Source organism: Pipistrellus hanaki, assembly GCF_964339955.1.
Source record: "Pipistrellus hanaki genome assembly, chromosome: 15".
NCBI lineage: Eukaryota > Metazoa > Chordata > Mammalia > Chiroptera > Vespertilionidae > Pipistrellus > Pipistrellus hanaki.
This window is the reverse complement of record NC_140517.1, coordinates 3479721-3502047: the sequence shown is the minus strand read 5'-3', so window position 1 is coordinate 3502047 and position 22327 is coordinate 3479721. Positions and strand designations below refer to the sequence as shown.

The 22327-nt window shown below is 49.5% G+C and overlaps 1 protein-coding gene across 2 annotated transcripts in view; it reads left to right on the top strand.

Annotated features, from left to right (window-relative positions):
* The window catches only part of RPGRIP1L (RPGRIP1 like), a 63546-nt gene extending 45561 nt beyond the window's left edge, over positions 1-17985 (top strand). The window contains exons 17-26 of one of the 2 annotated variants that reach the window (XM_084861215.1): positions 694-1072; positions 2361-2551; positions 2656-2742; positions 3252-3359; positions 3809-3968; positions 4913-4986; positions 12399-12582; positions 14192-14276; positions 17261-17394; positions 17538-17985. In XM_084861215.1, the coding sequence (XP_084717341.1) occupies positions 694-1072; positions 2361-2551; positions 2656-2742; positions 3252-3359; positions 3809-3968; positions 4913-4986; positions 12399-12582; positions 14192-14276; positions 17261-17394; positions 17538-17650 (1515 nt within the window). In that variant the 3' untranslated portion in view covers positions 17651-17985. The remainder of the gene's footprint in view (positions 1-693; positions 1073-2360; positions 2552-2655; positions 2743-3251; positions 3360-3808; positions 3969-4912; positions 4987-12398; positions 12583-14191; positions 14277-17260; positions 17395-17537) is intronic. The other variant, XM_084861216.1, reaches the window with a different exon arrangement.
* The last annotated feature ends 4342 nt before the right edge of the window (positions 17986-22327 follow it).

The window sequence follows — 22327 nt, the reverse complement described above, 5'->3', positions numbered from 1 at the left end:
TGATTTAGGAATATCCACCTAACCCCAGGTCAGCCAAGGGGGCCAGAGAGCAGTTTCTAGCTCTGCCTGGTAAGGCCTTTTGCTCATCTGTCTCCTGGAATGGCCGCCCAGTCCTAGCTTTTCATTCTCTCCAGAGAAGATCTCTGATCCTGTTCTCCAGTTCTTAATAGCCGTTACTAGTATACATTGCTATACTGGCTAATTGACCTCAGCTATCTGCTTCCCAAACCCCCGTGGTTCAGGGTGAGGGCCAACCCAAACACAACAAAATTATTTTTCTTGGTGGGGCCCATCAAGTTCATTGGATTCTCACCTAAGACTGGGATATAAACAAATGGCTGGCATGATGGAAGGACTCACTCTTAATAAAATGGCAAAATAGAGAACATATACCCATCTGCTCATTTGACTCGGTTATCAAATAGAATTAATAGAGAACATCAGATTAACTCTACATGTATGTTCAGTCTTCTATGTTTATTGCTTATAGCATAGGATCATCTGCTCACACATATTCCAGTGAATATTGGTTTTGAATAAGAATCGGGAATCTTTTACTGAGAAATTCAATATGAAGTGAAAATATTCAGGCTTTTGTCCACTTACAAAATCATTTGGTTTGGGAATTGGCAGCTTCTGTTTATCAATTTATTGTATATTTCTATAATGTATTGTAATATGTATGTTTTCCAGCTAAGTCAGCCAGCACCCAAAACTGCTCAGCTCGGTTCTACAGATGGCGCTGATGGCAACTTAAATGAACTTCACATCACAGTGAGATGTTGCAACCAGCTGCAGGCCCGAGCAAGCCACCTCCAGCCGCACCCATACGTCGTGTACAAGTTTTTTGATTTTGCAGACCATGACACGGCCATCATTCCCAGTAGCAATGATCCCCAGTTTGATGATCATATGTGTTTCCCAGTGCCGATGAATGTGGACTTGGATCGATACCTTAAGTCAGAGTCTCTGAGTTTTTATGTGTTTGATGATAGCGATACCCAGGAGGATATGTATATAGGAAAAGTCAGTGTGCCCCTGATTTCATTGGCACATGACAGGTGCATCTCAGGTAAGCCTATTTCTTAATCTGTGAAATTGTAAAAACAAACCTAAATTATTCTTCAGTATTTTGGATATGTTGTTCTGTTTAATTAATCTTTCTAACCATCTCAGATCATCTTTGGGCCTCTCTTACCTAATAATAGACAAACATGTAAATTGACTGTACCTCTGCTACGCCACCAGCCAGTCAGGAGTGTTATGCAAATTAACCCAACAAAGATGGCAGTTGATTTGCATACATAAGTGCCAAGTGATGGAGTGGGATGCTTGCATTGCTGCCATGGTGATTATGAGGCTTTCTGCCCCACCCCGGGTCCTCAGGGCCCCTGGGCAGTGTGGGAAGGTGGGGCTGGAGTGGAAAGAGGCGGCTCCAGGGCCTGAGTGGAAAGGGGCTGGGCCGGAGTGGAAAGGTGCTGGCAGCCAGGGAAAGGAAAGCCCATTCTAGCACGAAGCTTCGTGCATCAGGTTTCTAGTAATACTATATTGTTTGAATTATTTTTTTTATTAGTTGTTCCAAGAATTACAATATTTATTTTAGCTTATCACAATCTACTAAAAATTAATACTAACAATTCTATTAAAATATAGAAGGTCTTCTCCAAAATAATTTTATTCCCTCCCCCCTTCTGTGTGCTGGTTGTCATACTTATGTATATAGAATGCCTATATCTGTTTAAAATTTTAGTATAATGATTAAAATTTGTGACAATATTACAGATGGAGGTAATTACTGCTATATGTTTTGGATGGTTTATCTTATAGACATTTTTTTGCTGTGGTACTATTACTTGGAGTAATTTAACAAATCCCAATAAAATGTTTAAAAGTCTAATAAAACTTTTATATTACGTAGTAATATAAAGATTTCTTTAGATATATCAATTATTTGGAACTTTAAAGTTTTAATATATTTTTCTATAGAGACAAGTCTTTTGCAGGAATATTCAAATCAAAATGAAGGTTGATACTTGAGCTATAACCCAGATAATGTCTTGGAGGAATGCTAAGAATTTTGAGTAATTTCTGAATTTCATTTCAGTGGATTAAAATATTTATAAGTTAATTTTCTCAACTTTGAATCAGAATTATCTTTGAGGCCTTAACTTCTGAATGCAGTCTGCTCTAGAAGTGAACCTACCATATGTCCTTTTGTCTTCATTGTATTATCTAAGTAATTCGGGTTGTGAGTAAAAGCCAAAATTATTTTTTAAGTTGTGGGTAATTCACTTTAATTATTCTGGTAATAAAATCTTACTTTAGCATTAATTAAAATTATTTATTTTGTGATTTGACAGGAATATTTGAGTTAACAGATCATAAAAAGCATCCTGCAGGAACCATTCATGTCATATTGAAATGGAAATTTGCCTACCTCCCACCAAGTGAATGCATAACCTCTGAAGACCTAGGAAATTTCATACACAAAGAAGAGTCTGAAGTTGTTCCAAGACTACCTCCAACAGCCTCTGTGAGGACGTCGTCTGTGGTGAGTAACAGTGGCTTCAATGTCTTATAAAACTTAACAGACACAGAAGCAGAAGAAATAGCTGATGTTCCTCATACTCAGTTTGCCATCCTGTTTAATCTTAGGCACCAACCCCCAAACCGAGACAGCGTTTCACAGCAGTGGGGAAGAGGGTGTCTTTCGTGACCGAAATCACACCACGTCAGAATTCTGTAAGCAGTAAGCACTGCACGTTGGAAATAAATGATAGAGATGTAGTATACCTGCCTGACTTACAGGAAAAAAACATTCTTTCTTTTTAAATGTTAGGTTTGTAACTTGGCATTTTGTGTAAGTATTAACTGATCTTACTCTTTGATCTGAATTATGATACATCCACTCACTGTAATATTATGTTGTTACTGAGTTTGCTTTTTCTTTTTAAAAAAATGGTGATGCAGCCCATCTGGTGTGGCTCATTGAGCCACACCAGCCGGGCGAGTTCTTAAACTATATATACACACACACACACACACACACACACACACCCCATGAAGAATATCAGTCATGTTACTGAAATGCACTATTTCATTGCCCTAATGGGGAGCTACTATATGTGCTCCTCATTGTATTAGTATTCTTATATGTGTAACACATGCATTTGTATGTAAAAGTCTTAGGATGATCTGGGACTTAGTGATAATCCAGAATAACATGCGGTCATGCTCTCACATGAATGTAGGAGATGGAGACGTCCCCTCCTCCCGAGGACCGGAAGGACCTCTCACCAGAAAGGGAGATTGCACCGGAAACAGATGTTAGCATGCCACCGGCTTCACGTGTTTTTGAGGCATGTATTTGTATTAAGATTATTTAAATTCAAACGGTTTAATTTGGTTCTTAAAGATTGTCTTTGTAGTGACATGGATCAGGAAATTACAGCATTGATCTTATATATTCTTCCTTGGAAAAACAAAAAGATACAAAAATATGATAAGTGTAATGGCTACAATTAAACTCTTACCATAATGTGAAATAGACATGTGAATTAATGTAAAACTCATTTTGAAATTGATATATTTTTCATTCTTGGTTTATAATTAGATTTTCATTTATCTGTATATTTTTATTTGAACAACTTAATCAATTATTTTCAAATGAATCATCTACATAGCATAAATGAATTATATATATATAGACATGCTATATATTTAAGCTCAAGTTATTCAAGTGCTTCAGCAAAAATGCTGCAAATATGGTCTAATCAATGATAAAAATACCGGCGTGCTCTTTCTCCAGGCGCCTGGGGAAAGCGTCGATCAGGGGAGAGAGCACCCGGGGGACCCGCAGCCGGAGAACGGAGGGGACGAGTCCCTGCTGTCCCAGGGCCAGCTCGCACAGCCAAGCACGACTTCTTCCGAAGACGACACAGAAATCACCGAGGACCTGGAGCCGGAAGGTGACTGTTGTTTTTGAATTCACAGTGTTTGTTTCATGCCTAGCTTGACTTAATAGTGTGCCTCGTAGACTTCTTCACCGCACAGTGAGCCACTACGTGACACCCGCTTCCCACAGAAGCGGCGGCTGCTGTTCAGTCCGTGCCAGGCGTCATGGCCTCGCTCTCATTTGCTCTTGGGGGCCCCGGCAGAATGCAAGTGTCATTGCTGGCCATGCCCCCAACTTGCATATTCTCTTTGGTTCAGGGCTGACCTCTGGATCATTCTGGAGGGCTTGACTTTTTAAAAATTAAAAGAACTCAGATGCAAAAAAAAAAAAAAAACAAGACAGCTGACAATGTGACTTAACTTATGTACATATGTAGAAAAGGCATATTAATCTACAGCGATAGAAAGGGTTCAGGCCGTTGCCTGGGGAAGAGCTAGTGGGGTGATGAGGAAGGGAAGAGATTGCAAAAAGGTGTGAGGGTACGTGTGTAACCTTCATGGTGGTGATGTTTTCATGGGATCATGTATGTAAAAATTCCCCATTTTGCACTTTAAATGGGTGTGGTTTATTGGATGTCAACTTTACCATAATAAAGCTGTAGAACATTTTTAAATGTTTTTAATTAGTACGAATAACTTGATTCTTACACAATATTATTGGTTGGAAAATATCTATTACCCTGTCCTCTTTTTAAAATTAGTTTTAAGTGCATATTAGAATAAGCATATGTTTTTATTTCCTTTGTTTCTACTAAAACTTAATTTGGAATTTTCAATCATTTTTTTTCTTTTTCTAAAATGTAAGTGTAAATATCTTTGCTGCTAAAGAGGTTCGGATATGATTATCATATTATTCCTTTAAGTTTGCCCTTACAATGCATGCTCACTTCTCTCCATTAAAGGTATAAATGTCGCTGGTTTAACAGATTTAAACTGCTGAAATTTTATTTTATAACAGAGGAGGAAGACAGATCAGCTTCTGACAGTGATGAGTGTATCATTCCAGAACCTGTCTCCAAGAATATCCCACAGGTCAGTAACGGATGCCAATTAGAAATGTGCCGAAATGAAGTTCTCCTCCTTCCTAGCACTTCCGTCTATCCGTGTGAACACCTTAAGGCAAAAACACTGCATCATCATAATCATATTCAAGTGCTCATCTCGTATTAAGAAACCTTCACTTACAGTTTCGTTACAAGGGGCTGTAGCATCCAAGCGTTATTTTTGCTTCCATGTTAAGAGCATCTAACATCCAGTAGCTTCAAAAGGTACTTCGCAAAAACAGTTGACTTAACCCTGACTTCCTTTTAGAACCATTGTACAAGGATGCATTCAATCAAACCTGAACTTGAAAGGATTCAGAATGTGACCTGGCTTTTAAAACTGTGTGACATGGTTATGGGCACACCCATTCACGTGGTAGAGCATTCTTCGGTGCGGATATGGGCGGCAGCGTTCAGGTTGTGCTGTGGTAGGAACGCGTTAGGAGCCACGCTGGGCCCTTTCAGGGCTGCGTGTCCGCAGGCACGGGGGTGTGGGCTGATTCTTGAGGTGTCAGCTTTGGTTGAGGTACTGTGTCATAACACCTTCTCAAGCTTAGTGGTATTTGTGGCTCACCCGCTTCTCAGTCTCCTCTTTAAGAACTGCGTCAGGCAGGACGCGGTGGCTCTCTCCTGGGAAGGAAGGTGTCCCTGAATGGCTTCCAGGGGCTAAGACATCCTATGTAGTATGTCCTTTAGTTCTCGCGATTCTTCACTCACAGCATCTACTGTGCCATAAAAGAAGCCATCTCTGGCCTCAAAGAACTCACAGTCTGTAGGGGAAGCACAGTGGCAAGCACATGGTGGTAGCATTACGCGTGGATGCAGGTGCTGGGGGACCACTCAGCGGCGCCTCTCCCAGCACGGGGACCCTCATCAGGTGGCTTCCGAGGCTGGGAAGCGTGGCCCACGTGTGGGCAGTGATTGGCAGCTGGTGAAAGCCGAGGAGGGTCCTTGGAGGCCAAAGGGACAGAAGCAGGAGACGTGAGAGGGTGCGGAGCACGGCTCCTGGGAACTCAGTGTGGGCTCCGGAGGGGTGCACTGACGGCGGCCGGAGCGGAGCGGGAGGACTCTCTCCGGGCCGGGGCCTGCTCTGGGATTCCAGGAGCAGCCGGGGAGGCTGCTCAATCCCTCGTCCGCGGAATGTTATTTAATGAACACTTACTCTGTCCCAAGCCTGACTCTCCAGACAGGAACCGCTCGGGGAATAGAGAAGTCGGTGCTTTGCTCCTGTGGAGTTTCCACTCTTGAATTGCATTTAGAAGTTCCTGCTGTCAGTAATGTAAAGACTAGACTAGAGGCACAAGACTAGTTAGGAGTCAGTAGATAGCCCTGCTCTGTGGTTTTTCCCACTTTATAGTTGTTTTTTTAATTGTCTGTACCCTGATAATATCACAGCATTGAGACTAGAGGTAGCCTTCTAGATAAACAGCATCCATGCCAATTAAACTATGAACGTGACTTATCTACTGCCCTGTGTAAGCAATTTAAGATCATTCGGGATGTTTGTTTTTTTCCTGTTACAGAATCTGACAGCTCAGAGTTATTTCTCAGAAATGGTGATCCTTAAAAGGAATCTAACAGATTCTCCAGGACTTAGACCCTTTACCTCCCCTTTCTTCATGTCTGTGATGTATAATTAATCAGAGATTACTTCATTTTGTTTCATTTCATTTACAACATTTATGAGCTTCACTTTGTCAGAATGAAATGCCTGTCCCCTCCTTTCCTGTCCAACGTGGCGTAATTAATGTGAGCATCTTTCTTAACAGGCTGCATAAAGTTTAGTGCTGGATTAAATCACGTCATTAGCATAATGTACCACCCAGTTTGCCCCCATCTCTCGTCATTGCCAGGACATCAAAGTGGCACAGATACCAGTGTAATTGGGCCGTGCCGGCCTGTCAGGTCCCGTCAGCCTCACGGCTGCCGCTGCTGCTAAAAGGCTTGGAGGCACGATCATTAATTGGGGTTGGCAGGATGTCTGAGCAATGTGAAACTTTGGACGTTTCTCCATCAATATTTTATTCATTTGAATAACCAGAAGTTAACAGGATCAATTTGATGTATAATACATTGATTAAAAGCCTTGCTTTAGATCCTCACAATCCTAGTACAGTAGATATCAAAACTGAAGCTTTGCATCTGTCACGGCATTTGAAAAGAAATTAACGCCCCTTCTTCCACATGACTTCCGGTTTTACATTTAAGCCAGGCGGCTTCCCGTCCTCACAGCTCAGTGTGCTGCCATCGGCTCAGGCTCCTCCAGGGTGCCCACGGGTGAGGAGCACCCAATCGCAGCTGAAGCCGGCGGGCTCTTCTGGGTGGTGTTTACAGATTGCTCTCTCCGCTGCTACTAGAGCAGTTTTATAAAAGCTGCTGCATTCAGTGAGACTAAGACAATCATTTAATTGTCTCTGTGGCTCTGATATCGAGTGCTCAGTCCTACTGCAGCTCCTGTAGGTAGGCCGTGTGGTACCTACTGGTGTGCACACGTAGTACTACATAAAACATTGTAAGGTGATAAAAGTAGTAGCGTGTAAATTCATGCAGCCATTCAGGAAGCGATTTGCTAATCCTATAAAACTGAACCTTATACCCCTCACCCAGCAGTTCTTCTAGAGTAGGAGTGTCGAACTCAATCAGAGAAGGGGCCAAAATCTAAAATCCAGCCTAAATCGCGGGCCGAATGGTTTACTGAACAGTCATAAACTGACAATGTCATAAACTGACAGCGGAGTGCAGTGATGACAGCGCGGTGCGGGCCACATTGCAAGGCCTGGCGGGCTGGATTTGGCCCGCGGGCCTTGTGTTTGACACATGTGTTCTAGAGCATCACTCACTCGCACAAGAAAACATACAGGGACATTCAATGCAACCTTGTTTGTAATAGCAAAAAGTGGTGTCTTAACCGCTCCTCAGTAGAGAAATACATGGGCTGTAGACTATATATGCAATATAAATAGAACTCTATATAAAAGTTATGAGTTAGGTTTTAATTATAAACATGCATAAATCTCAAAAATATGGTATTGAGGGGGAAACCAAAATTGCAGAATGATGCAGAGAGGATGGTACCACTCACATAAAATCTGGAAACAAAGCGGTACTATATGTTGCCTGTCCCTGTACACATATGCAGTGGGAGACATAAAAGCATGTTGGAGAATGATAGCCACCAGTGTCGGACTAGGGGTCAGCTGTAGGGGCAGCAGGAAGGGAGGGGAGAGGAATCAGGAGGTGAGGACTTGGCCTGTATCGGAAATATCAATATTTATTCTCCAACAACAGCAACAAAAAGGCTTTAATCAGCCGCGCAAAGGGTAACATCTGTTTAAGATGCCGAGTACTTGAATGTGCTACATCACTTCCACATTCCTAATGTAAACAGTTAGAGAAACACTCATTCATCACAGAGACCGAGAATGAAATAAACCTCCCGTGCAGGCTCACCACAGCGAATAAATCTGACTGACGGACAGACTGCGAGCCCTCCGTCTGGGCCGCTGTCCGCTCAGCCCGTCTAAGGGCGGTCCCGCTGGGTTAGTGTTTAGAACCCTGTCCACCCAGCCTCCGTGGCTGCGGGGCTGGTGACCCGACAGGAAGCCCTCAGCACGATCCCCTAAGAGCAGCATAAAAAGTCTGAGCACGCCTCTGAACGCCCACGCGAACCCCACGGGAAAACGCGCCCAAGATGTGAACAGCATGCGGCAGGAAGCAGAGGGGCCCCGAGCCAGCATCGTGAGAACCACGACTCTTCCCTGCGAGCAATACCAGCTGTCGTCACGTTTCTCCATCGTTCAGTCACGTGGCGTGGAGTCCATCTACAGCCAGGGGTCCTCAAACTTTTTAAAGTGGGGGCCAGATCACGGTCCCTCAGAGAGCTGGAGGGCCGGACTATATGAACTACTAATTCCTACTGTAACACCTCGGCTGCGCTCACTGCCCAAAAAACCTGGCGGGCAGGATCAGACTCCCCTGGGGGCTGCATGTGGCCCGAGGGCCGTAGTTTGAAGACCCCTGACAGCGCCGAGCACGGCACATGCAGTGCTTTTTCGAGTGACCTCAGTGGCTGCTGCTCAGCACGCCCCGAATTCCGGAACGCCGTCCTCACCTGCTCATGTTGACATCCTGCCAACGAGGGCAATGGCCGGGGAGCAGCACAGAGACCGAGGTGGCCTCATTACCTGCTCGCAGGCATCGCACACACAGGAAAGGCACCAAACGGGAAAGCCTGGAGCCGCACCCTCAGTATGCAAAGGTACGAGTGCCCCCTGGAGCTCTGACCCGGTGTGTGGCCTTCGAACCTGAGCCGGCGTTACTGTGCGTGTCTGAGAAGGCTCTGCTCCTCACTGCCATTGGAGTCCGGATATTGTTCCCCTTCCATTTCTGCTACTGCAATGTTTTTCTTTTTTTTTTTATTTTATTATTATGAAAACATTCAAACGTACAGAAAAGTTGAAATAATAGTACCCTACCACCTAGATTTTACCATATTGAGATACCTGCCTTTGAGATACTTTTATTCGGCTGTGATCTAGAAATGCTCTGGTTGCAGTTACCAGGTGGATGGTGAGCTCACCTGAGACAGGAAATAGAGGGTGAATGAGACGGAGAGGAGAGGTGAGGAGAGAGCTCATTTCTGACTCTAAGTTGGAGTTGTCTCTTATGCTGCTGGCTCTTCAAAATCCTCATCTATAATCCACTTGCACTTTTGGTTCACAGCAGCAGGATATGATCAGAATTGTTCCAATGTTGAAAAATAAGTTGGCTAGACCCATTGGCCAAAATTATATTTGAAAAATTCTTCACTCAGAACATGCTTCCCTCGATATATACTACCACAGGCCCGATGCATGAAGCTTCATGCAAGAATAGGCCTTCCTTCCCCTGGCTTCTGGGACCCGGGCCTTCTTTCTGGCCGCTGCCTTCTGCCTTTATGTGCTACTCAGAGGCCCGGAGCAGCCCGGGCTGGGCAGAACGCCTGCATCATCACAAGTGTCCCAGCCTGGCCACCACCATCTTTGTCACATCAATTTGCATATTCCCTTCTTATTGGCTTTGGGCGCCGCCATCTTTGTCGCAAAGTGATGGTCAATTTGCATATTCCATCTTTATTAGGTAGGATTTGGAATTTATCCACTTTGGACTTATTTTAAGTTGATTTGTGTAGCATCAAAGGAACAAAGAGATGGCAACTAATAACTCCTGTCAGTAGCATTAGAGAGTTAGAAAGGACATACCATTGAAGTGACAGGGCTGGCGAGGGGAGGGGGAGCAACAGCAGCAAAAACAGGACCCGAAAGAGGATCGGCATCATATAAAGAACCTGTAAGCTCTTCTGTCTCTTTGGATAATATGCGGTTTTCTTGCTTTGTTGTGTTTGTTCGTTTGTGATCCAAGTGTCAACTCTCACTTGGAATTAGTTTTGGGTTTCACCTTAACTCACTCTTATAAAACTGCAAGTTTTCATAGGGAGATTGCACAGTTGACACGTTACTAACAGAATAAGCACTTACGTAAACACGACTCCTCTGCCTTTTAAAGTTCATTTGCCTCTCCGTTGGGTTCCCTGATGAACAGTTTCAGATTCCTGTCTTCCCAGCGTAGAAATGACCGCGTGCACCTCCTCCGCCTTTGTTATGGCTGGGTTTTGTTTTTCATTCTTTTGTGCAGAGGCAGGAGGCTTTTGTAAGACATGTTATTATAACAAGGCTGAGTTGGTCCCCTTGCAAGTGACGTAAAAGGCTTCTCCAGACTTCTAAAATGTGTTCGCGTGCGGCGTTTGGACCGCCCGATGCATTTTAAGGAGAAAATAACATCGTTTAAAACGGGTCCTTTGCCATGTTCGTCTCCAGCAGGCATAGCAGGCCGCCCCGGGGTGAGGGAGACAATGGAGCCACCCTCATTTCTCATGCCCCCGAACAGGGCGGCTTGCTTATTAGTGGGAACGGAGCAGCCTTCCCCGGCATTCAGCTCCCTCTCTCCAAATTTGAATATGAAAAGCATATTCAAGTCAAAGACCATCACTCTAATGACACTGGGCAGTCATTTGATTTATTAGGTTTTAGAAAAAATTTCCCTTTAAATATTTCATCACCCCGCCCTAATCCCGGCGATATTGCCAGCTGCAGCCTGGTCCCCGCACCAGTGGGGACTGGACGGGGTGGCGCTCCCTCCTTCATCCCGGTACCATTTCCATGAAGCTACTGAATAATAAAACAGCCTCAGCGAAATATTCAGATTGGGGTTTTTAGTTAAAGTGCCTCGGAATACATAATAAAAGAAAATGTCCTTTGAAAGAAGGGGGTAAAATTACTTCATCAAATATTGAGGGGGGTTGGGCGGCGATGGGAATCGGTTCTTTATGGGGATATTTTTGCACTAGCATTTCAGTTTGATTAATTATATCCTGTGCCTTGAAATATCTACGTCGTCACGATGGTAAATGTACCCACTGACATACTTAACAATGAACTTCTAAACATCGGTCCCATACCCAGGTCTTATTTCCAGGAGTTTCTTGTTGCAGTCTGAAGCGCCATCATTTGGCGCTTGTTGCCTGTCTTTGAATTCAGTCCGGGGAAATCTGGGACAAATGTAACACTGTACCAACGGACATTTGACTGAGGCATTATCTTGGCGTGGTCTCATTTTTAAGTCCTAGTCTATTATTTGTCCTCGATCATTACTCGGGGATAGTCATGTGACTCCCATAATAGAGGCTGTGGCACCCAAATCTATTCAATAAGAACCGATGTGCAAATTACACTAGCAAACACACACATATTTTACTTGTTAATCCTGTAAAAATGGTATACAATGCATTGTGAGAAAATGTGTTAAGCTGCATAAAAAAACGTCCCTTTGTTTGAAAGCTACCTATTGAGTGAAATATGTTACGGCGGAATCTGTAAGAGTGAACGGCGGGCTCCACTCTCGTTAATCTGGACGCACAGAGCTGCACCGATTAGCATAATAGTTATAAAGTATTCAACAGGGTTTGATCTCGGAATGGCCGAAACTTGCCCAGGTCCTGCAGGTTAGCTAAGCAGTGATAAACATGCACTTCCTTACGGAGTTTGAAACTAAGCCAGTGATGCTTGTCATTTGGAAAGCAATCAGAGATGAAGATCTCATCATTGCTCCACCCACCCCCAATAGATGCCTGGCGGGGTATTTACAGCCGCAGATGTGACAGATGTGAATCAGGGGCTGCTGCCAGGACACGGTGCCCGTCCAACCCGGGGCACCAGAATCCACTGCGTCTCTCCGTGTGAATAATCCATCCTGTGTAACTAAATGCCTTCATGGTTTATTTAAAATTGGTGGTAGAGGGGAGGAGAGGGTTTTTGATGCGTTTGTTTTATTTCTTTGTTTCTCTCTCTCTCCCTCCTTAAACAGACACCAGAAAGGATCCGGATCGAGATCATCGCTCTGAGCCTCAGCGACTCTCGAGTGACTGCAGACGACACCATCCAGCGGCTCTTCGTGGAGCTCCGGCTCGGCAGCCTGCCTGCCGAGGAGACGCCCATGTCCCTGCCCAAGCCCCAGCGAGGCCACTGGGTCCACTACAGCCACAGCCACGGTAGGCGGGGCCCCTCTTCGTCGGAATCCCAGCGGGCCTGTCAGGAGGAGTTCATGCAAAGTCCCCTCTGTTGCCCTGGCCGGGCGGCTCCATTGGTTGGAGCCTCGTCCCCTACACCAGTGGTCAGCAAACCGCGGCTCTCTGGGCCCTTGAGTGTGGCTCTTCCACAAAATTCCACGGCCTGGGCGAACCTATTTTGAAGAAGTGGCGTTAGAAGGAGTTTAAGAAATTTGGCTCTCAAAAGAAATTTCAGTCGTCGTACCTTTGGCATTTGGCTCTGTGGACTGATGAATTTGCCGACCACTGCCCTACACCAAAAGGTTGCGGGTTTGATTCCAGGTTAGGGCACAGACCTTTTCAAATGTTTTTTTCATTGATTTAGGAGAGGAAGGGCGAGGGAGAGAGAAGATAGATGATGAGAGAGAATCATGGATGGCTGCCTCCTGCATGCCCCCCACTGGGCATGGAGCCCGCAGCCCGGGCACGTGCCCTGACCGGGAACTGACAGTGCGCACAGGGCCTGCGGGAGGCGGCTCAGGCACAGGGCCTGCGGGAGGTGGCTCAGGCACGGGGCCTGCGGGAGGTGGCTCAGGCACGGGGCCTGCGGGAGGCGGCTCAGGCACAGGGCCTGCGGGAGGCGGCTCAGGCACAGGGCCTGGGGGAGGTGGCTCAGGCACAGGGCCTGCGGGAGGTGGCTCAGGCACGGGGCCTGCGGGAGGTGGCTCAGGCACGGGGCCTGCGGGAGGCGGCTCAGGCACAGGGCCTGCGGGAGGTGGCTCAGGCACAGGGCCTGCGGAAGGTGGCTCAGGCACAGGGCCTGCGGGGCCTGCGGGAGGTGGCGCGCACGGGGCCTGCGGGAGGTGGCTCAGGCACGGGGCCTGCGGGAGGCGGCTCAGGCACGGGGCCTGCGGGAGGTGGCTCAGGCACAGGGCCTGCGGGAGGTGGCTCAGGCACGGGGCCTGCGGGAGGCGGCTCAGGCACAGGGCCTGCGGGGCCTGCGGGAGGTGGCTCAGGCACAGGGCCTGCGGGAGGCGGCTCAGGCACGGGGCCTGCGGGAGGTGGCTCAGGCACGGGGCCTGCGGGAGGCGGCTCAGGCACAGGGCCTGCGGGGCCTGCGGGAGGTGGCTCAGGCACGGGGCCTGCGGGAGGCGGCTCAGGCACGGGGCCTGCGGGAGGTGGCTCAGGCATGGGGCCTGCGGGAGGTGGCTCAGGCACAGGGCCTGCGGGGCCTGCGGGAGGTGGCTCAGGCACGGGGCCTGCGGGAGGCGGCTCAGGCACGGGGCCTGGGGGAGGTGGCTCACGCACAGGGCCTGCGGGAGGTGGTGCGCACAGGGCCTGCGGGAGGTGGCTCAGGCACAGGGCCTGCGGGAGGCGGCTCAGGCACAGGGCCTGCGGGAGGCGGCTCAGGCACAGGGCCTGGGGGAGGTGGCTCAGGCACAGGGCCTGCGGGAGGTGGCTCAGGCGGGACTGGCTGCCAGAGCTGCTGCGTTCCCAGGCGCACGGGAGGCACGGGGCGGCCACACAGCACAGGGTGCAGCTGATGTGGCGAGTTTCCCAGTGACGCCTGTGTGGACGTTTGTTTTTGGTTGTTTTTTGTGTGTTTTTGTAGTGATCTACGTGGATAAAGAAAACAACCAAGCGAAGAGAGACATCTTGAAAGCCATCCTGCGCGAACCAGAGATGCCTAACAGGAGGTACAGGACGCATGCTGAGGGGTCTGTGGGTGAAGGGGGGCCTCTCCGGAGCACAGTGGGTGCGGCAGGCTGGGGTGAGGGCAGAGAGCACGTCTCCCTGGGGCTCTCACTCCGGAGAGCGCCCTGCCGGTGGCGCTCTGGGGACAGGCCTGTGCAGGGCGGGTGCGGCACCCATGCCGCTTCGGTGTCCCGGCAGGTGCCTCTGCAGCCCGCGGCCTGAGTATAACTTCTGGTTCCATCACTGACCAGCTGTGTGACCTTGGGCAAGTGACTTAACCACCCTGTGCCTCATTCCTTCAGCTGGAGATAGTGTACGCACAGGGGAGAGACTAGTGCCTGACAGGTAGTTCAGCATGCAGTAACTGTTGGTGGCAATCAGTAGTGATAGCAATATTTTTGTTTTAACAGTTCATCGGCCTTTTCGACTAATTCTTATCTTACTATCACAGCTAACAATTCATTATTTCCTGGTTTTTTAATGCATGGGGCACATTTGAACAGGACATTTTTCAATTCTGGTTCAGTAGAGAAATTATACACTTTTTTTTTGTTTTTGATTAATCCTTACCCCAGAATATTTTTTCCATTAATTATTAGAGAGAGAGGGTGGGGGAAGAAGAGAGAGAGAGAAACATCAATGTGAGAGAGACTCGTGGATTGGTTGCCTCCAGCAGGCATCCTGACTAGGGCCTGGGATCGAACCTGCAACCCAGGTACTTGCCCTTGACCGGGAATCAAACCCAAGACCCTTTGGGGCGTGGGCCGACACTGTCATCATTGATCTGCACTGACCAGGGCCCCTCCTCCCTTTTTTATTTGACTTTATAGTTTCACTGTGTATTTGACATCTCATTTCACTCTCTGTACAATGAAAAGCCAGAAATACTGCCATGTTTTGTTTCTAGCCCTTTGCCTGCCATTGAGAAGCTAGCTTTGTTTCTAAGGCCCCCGTGCTCAGGGGCCGTGGTCATCTGCATCTGTGCAGTGATGGAGTCGTCCCCTTCGGTCTGAGACGCTCTAAAGATAGCTCTCACCCTTACTACTCGGTCTGTGTGGCCTCTGTTCCGTACGTCTTTGGGGGTAAATGTGCATCAGATATCACTTTCAATCTCTACTCTGCCAAGCATATTTATTGCAAGACAATTTCTTTTCCTTTTTTATTGATTTCAGAGAGAGAGAGATAGAAACATCAGTGATGAGAGAGAATCATTGATCAGCTGCCTCCTGCATGGCCCCCACTGGGAATCGAGCCCTCAACCCGGGCAAGTGCCCTTGACCGGAATGGAATCAGTCCACAGGCCGACGCTCTATCCACTGAGCCGCGCCAACGAGGGCAGGACAGTTTCTTTCCATCGTCATTCCTCTGCAGATGGAGCGAGTGGTACAGTCACTGCAGAATCGGGGAGTCTCCGTTTTCAGTTGAAACCAGCCTTCCCCAAGCCTCTTTCTCTCTCCCGGGGACATGAGAAAGCCAAGCAGATGCGCTGGATTGATGTGGCAAGCTGTGGGTCCCGGCTCTGCTGACATGTGCCATGTCCTCGGACCCTCACCAGAGCCCTGGGAGACGGGCATTCAGGGGTCCCCATTGTACAGCTAAGGAAGCCAAGTCAGAGGCTAAGGACTTGTCCAGAGTCACACAGCTAATAAGCAGGAAGGCAGAAATCTGAGCTCAGAAAGGGCGCCCTTAATCACGCCACCCGATCCCGGAATTTTGTGTGTCAGACAGAATACTCCTCTTCCACCTGCAGCGCCCCAGGCTCTGTGCCCCTCAGTTACCGTGCGGGTTCTATGTTACAAGAGCTGTCTATTGCATTGAAGGATTGCTCTCTTCTAGCCAAGCCTAATGCCAGCAAAGGGTGGGCTCAGCGGTGGAGAGAAATGGTGAGGGCTTATTTTCAGCAAGTTAGCTTAAACTCCTGTCATGTTTACCTGATCTTGGCAAGGATTTGATTATTTTTCCAGACCCAGCTTTTCAGAGGCTGAGATGTTTATCTGAGAACGTTAACGAAGAAACAAGTGTCTCGTTTCACTTCGGATCTGGGCTGGGGACGGCTTGAAGTGGTTAAAGTGGTCGTTTACCAGCCCCGTGGTTTCAGCCGCGGTGCCAAGACACACCAAGAGCCCTTCGCTGTACATTCCTGTCCTCGGCTCGTCCGAGTGCGTCTGGCCTCAGCACATGTCAGTAATCCAAATCAGTCCCATCAGAGCCCACAGCGATGTGTCTGAAGGTGAAACAAAATGGGCGCTCTGACCACAATTAGGAGCTGCTGCAGTGACACACACAGCCGGCCTGCTGCCGGGCAGAGCCCGCCCGCACCCCCCGGGCTTCGGGGAGCAGAGCCGCGCTTACAGAACACACGTGGGCTCAGTGCTAGCCGCGCCTCCAAGCGTGCGTTTCCACAGAGAGCCCTGCGTGCCTGTTGGCAGTGCCGCCCTCCTCCCGGGCCTGTCTGCACTCGATCCTGTTGGCCCTGGGGTGGCTGTGCCAGGCCTGGTGTGAGGTGACGGGGGAGACCTGACTCCGGGGGGCGGGCACACAGCGCAGTGGACAGATCTTATAACATGGAACCCGCACCTGAAACCCGTGCGTTTGTGTTGACCAGTGTCCCCCAATAATTTAATAATTTTTTTAAAAACCCAGATGTATTAAAATAGGATCAGATACATAGAGGAGATATAACCTGACGGGAAAAATCAAATTCACTAAAATGGTAAAACTAAAAGGTCAGACTGTGTGTCACAGGGAGCTCGGGGCCTTCGGATCCTGGAGACGAAGGTCCGTCCGTCAGAGCGAGGGGAGGGGGTTGCTGTCCGTGTGCGGGCGGGGGTGCCGTGATGGTGCTGGGCGTTCACGTACCAGCTCCTCTGACTTCCTATAACAGCCCTTTTATCTGCCGCCTTGGAGATGCCGGCCGGGGGTACAGCCTCCGGGAGGCCTGTCCCGGGCGGTTTCTCCCTGGGCAGCGGCTGTCTGTCTCCTCCAGCGTCCGCTTCACGGTGGTCAGCGACCCCCCGGAGGAGGAGCAGGACCTGGAGTGCGAGGACGTCGGCCTGGCCCACGTCGACCTGGCCGCGCTGCTGCGGGAAGGGCGGGACCTCGTCGAGCAGAACATCGACGGTAAGGGGGTGCTCAGCGGGCACCTTGACTCTCACAGAGGCTCTCATCCCTTCAACCGCGATTCCGCCGCCCCGCCGGCCGGCCGGACGGACGGACGGACATCCTGGGGCGGTGGTAACGCCCATCTGCTCTTCTCTCCCCAGTGTGGGACGCCCGAGCGGGGGGCGGAAGAATCGGCCAGCTCAGGGTGACGGTGGAAGCGCTCCAGGCCCTGCGGTCCGTCCGCCTGGAGGACGGCGCCGGGCGGGAGGCCTGAGGGCCGCTGCCCAGGGACACCGCCTCGTCCTGGACGCTCACACTCGGCTCGGAGCTGAGCTGTGACTGCTCTCTGCCTGGCCTCTCTCATCCGCGGGAGGCTGGGGGGAAGGGTTCAAGTTTTGTATACTCTTTCATTTGTTTCTTTTTCAAATACATTTATTTATTTCAGAGATTAAGGGAGAAGGAGAGAGAGAGAAACATCAATGTTGAGAGAGAATCATGGATCGGCTGCCTCTTGCACGCCCCATTAGGATTGAGCAGGTGCCCTGACCGGGAATCAAACCATGACCTCCTGGTTCATAGGTCAACACTCAACCACTGAGCCACACCGGCCAGGCCATTTGTTTATGTTTCTATCCCCGCTTACCAGGACTGCCATCTCTCAGGACTTCAGATCTCCCCAAGGGGCAGCACCTCCTCAATAATCCAGACCCGCATGATAGAATAAGAAAGACCGTTTGCATTCTCAATATTTTCTTCGGAAGAAGTGAAATGCAAGTCCCATTTTTTTTAATAAGCAAAAAAGCATAAATCTCAAAAAACCTCTGAAAAAGAAGTACTTTCATGTTATCCCTAATCGTCCCACTAAGTGGAATGCCCATGATCGGCCTCATTAGGAGTTTTATACTGTGAAGATTTTATTAAAAGCAATATATGAAAATTACTTGGATTAATGTGTTAATCCTCCTCTTTAAGATGCTAATACCCATTTCATGCACATTAAAGCTCCGTGTGCACTTCCTTTGATGCCTGCCGTTCCCATCAATTAAACACAAGCAAGGCTTGGCACCCACTCACCAAGTTCCTGCAAGGTTTTTGTTTTTCTCGCTTGAAAATGACAGTCCTTCCTATCTGTTCTGTTGTGATGGCGGTTTCGGTAATGCGATCCAGGAACATGTGTGTGTGTGTGTGTGTGTGTGTGTGTGTGTGTGTGTGTGTAGAGAGGAGGGAGAGACGGATATGTATGCAATTCACACTTTGGAAACTTAGCTGGTGACACAGAGAGGAATGACTAGAAAGCACAGCCCCGGACAGTACGCTCAGCCAGCCCGCGAGGGTAGCTCGGTCACGTCTCAGCCTTCTGTCCGTCGGGCCTGCACAATGCGGGGAGGCGGGGAGGCGGGCCTCCAGAAGCGCCTTGGAAGGTAATTTTCTCGCTTTTCCCCGGTCTCACTGAAGGATTTAATTGATATTTTAATGGAGCTGTGAATCAGTGCTGCAAAGGAATTGTCTCTAGAGGTCCCGGCTATAATGCAGTTCATTTTTTAATTTACTTTTTTATTTGTCATTTTCTTCAAAGGATTTTTATAGGCTTGCGGGTTTCCACTGTTTGCAAACAGGCTAGGTTCCTTCCTAAGCATATGTAAAGTATTCAGGGAGATAAGTAATTTATTAAAATCTACCTAATTTGCCGTGCGATATTAAATCTCTGCTCCAGTGCTCACGGACCATTTCATTTAGAGAATTAGGCATTCCCTCTTTGTGTGATTAAAGCTCTGGAAAATGAGTTCTTTGCTCCTATTTGTGAACATTCAAAGCCCGCTAATGGCAAGAAGATGGAATAGATTATGAGACAATTCATTACAGTTCAACAGAGGAAAAAGAGCAGCTATAATGCAAAAATGCAAGTCTGAGTATCTGCATGTAGTTGGAGCCATCTGTGCTCTAATGGCCTCAATCATGACTCTCGTCTTCCGGAGGCTTTGAAACGACATCCGAACGGTATTAACTTGTCGGTGTGCGCTGTGGGACCAGGAGCACGCGCCTGGCCAGGCCGGCCGCGGTCCTGTGTCCGCCACGGGGCCTCCTGCCCGGGCCTGCCACCTCCAGGAAGAATCGCTCTCGTCAAACTCCGGAACCTTCTGGAGCCCGCAGCCTCTGCGGCCTGCGCCTCTCCGGCCCTCGTGAACGGCCACGGGCCCGCTGTCACCTCAGCCGGCTGAGCCCTCCTCCGGCCTCGGAGCCCACACCCCGCTGGCGGCAGTCCCAGACAGCGGAGCCGGGTGAGCAGCGTGGTTTGGGAGACACTCACTGCGGGATCCTCCCAGCAGGTGAGAGTGACTGTTTACAACATGACGCCCCAAACCACGTGCCCTTCCCACAGGGAGAGGAGCGGATGGCTCCGACTTCTTATCTGGGAGAGGAGCGGGGGTTTTATCCGAAAGCCTCTGTGCCTGGTCAGCCGTGTGGTCTGTGCAGATGAGACGGGAGAATCGACATGTTCCTGTGGTTCGCGGTAAAGGTCACTTCCTGTGTGAAGATGCCCGCCTCGATGGGCCCCTTTCGCTCCGGCTGGCGGGGCTGGCAGCTGAGTGGGCGAGAGGCCGCGCTGCCCCTGCGGACGGGCACTCGGTCTCACCGCCAAGGAGGGGTCTCTCGTCTCGTGTCCACCAGAGTTCATGGAAGAGCTCACCCTTTCGGGTCACAGGGCAGTGGTCTCTGGGGAGCCAGGCCTCATCCATTCCGGTGGCTCAGGGCAGGGGGCAGGCAGTGGCCTCGCCGCGCAGACTCACGGGTCAGGGTATGCTGAGTGGACCCACAGATCCCAGTGTGAGTGTGCAGGTCCTGGTGTGAACGCTCGGGTCCCGGTGTAAACACACAGCTCTCAGTGTGAACATGCAGGTCCCAGTGTGAACGCTCAGGTCCCGGTGTGAATGCTCAGATCCAGAGGTTTAACCCACAGGCCCCGTGTGAACACACAGGCTCTGATGTGGATGCACAGGTCCTGATGTGGGTCTCAGTGTGAAAGCACAGGTTCCAGTGTGAATGCACAGGTCTCGGTGTGAGTGTGCAGGTCCCAATGTGAACATGCAGGTCCTGCAGTGAATGCACAACTCTCTCTGAACACTCAGGCCCCGGTGTGAACGCACATGTCCCGGTGTGAAGACACAGGCCCGGTGTGAACACACAGGCCCTGATGTGAACACACATGCCCCGGTGTGAACACGCAGGCCCCGATGTGAACACACATGTCCCGGAGTGAACACGCAGGCCCCGGTGTGAACACACATGTCCCGGAGTGAACACGCAGGCCCCGGTGTGAACACACATGTCCCGGAGTGAACACGCAGGCCCCGGTGTGAACGCATGTGTCCCGGTGTGAACAGGCAGGCCCCGATGTGAACACACATGTCCCGGAGTGAACACGCAGGCCCCGGTGTGAACGCACATGTCCCGGAGTGAACACGCAGGCCCCGGTGTGAACGCACGTGTCCCGGTGTGAACACGCAGGCCCCGGTGTGAACGCACATGTCCCGGTGTGAACACGCAGGCCCCGGTGTGAACACACGTGGCGCACTCAGTGTTTGGGGTCTCAGTGCTTTAGATCAGCAGTTGCCAACCCGGGTCCGTGAGGTCCAAAGGGTAGGCGAGTGCTGCTTCAGGCTGGACTATAAATAGACATGGTGTGGCGTGGGAGAGCTGTTCACACGGGTTTGCCTACTGCAGTAGAAATGTCAGATTCCCAGCCACTGTCAAGAGAGGAGCTGACGAAAATAAGTTTTATGGTTTACAGTGCGGTTTTACGTACATAACATATTTCTTCACTCTCAGTTTCAACATGTTTTCCAAATTATCATGGTTTATTGCCCTTTAACTTAAGTTAGTTTTTTTTTAAAGGAATAAATAGAGAATATATTTAATCAAATAAAGAACAGGCACATTGAAATTGTGCCGTTCCTGCCGTTCATTTGTTACCGCAGAACACAAACAGTTCTTACGTGTCAGGAAGAAATGGGGGGGCCGAGGCGTGGTCACGTGACCGGGGAGGTGCTGCGTGCACCCCAGTCCCCACGACAAAACATAAATCACTGCCATCATCTGACATCAAGCGCCGCGACAGCGCAGGCCGCTCCTGACACATGTTCTAACAAGAATCCGATTAACGTTTCTCTGGAAGTGGAAACTAACTTTTTTAGTCAAACTGGCACTCTTGCTGAATTTAGAATGACTTCCTTATGCACTGGAGAGCAGAACGCGAGGCATGTCTGTGAACAAATTTGGCCATAAAATGTCATCTTTATGTCGTATAAAACGGCCGAGGGGGCGCGCGGAGCGTGTGCCAGCGCCAAGTGATTGACAGCATCCGGGGCATAGCTCATCCCCGGCCGTGAGTGTACACCGGCCACTCCTGCCTGCAGGCCCGGCCCCTCAGCAGAGGGAAGCTGAGCCTCAGCCCCGCCTGGCTCCCACTGCCCCTGCGTGTCCCCGCCGAGCTGGACCCGCCCCCGGGGCCTTCGGGTTTCTGTCACCTGGCCCGCTGGCACTGTAAGCAGCCGAACATCTCCCACCTGCCTGCCCCCATCATTGTTTTAAATATATCTTATTGATTTTTTACAGAGAGGAAGAGAGGGGGATGGAGAAAACAGCACAAACAAATTGAGATGCAAGGAAAGAAAATAAAAAATATTTCCTAAAGTGGGGAGGGAGGAGCTCATAGACCTGGGACTGTGTGGAGTTACACATGCCACTGAAGTCCCCGGAGAGGGACAGGAGAATCAGAACCACTGTTCCCAGAGAGAATGGCTAAGCGTTTTCCAGAACACTGCAAGGCACAGAGCTAAGAAGGACTCGGTCCAGTGTGGCCACGCCGGAGCCACACGACGAAAATCCCCGAGGACACGGCACAGGAAAGCTCCTCAAAACCAAAGGGAAAAAGGGGACCCTAAAGGCATCA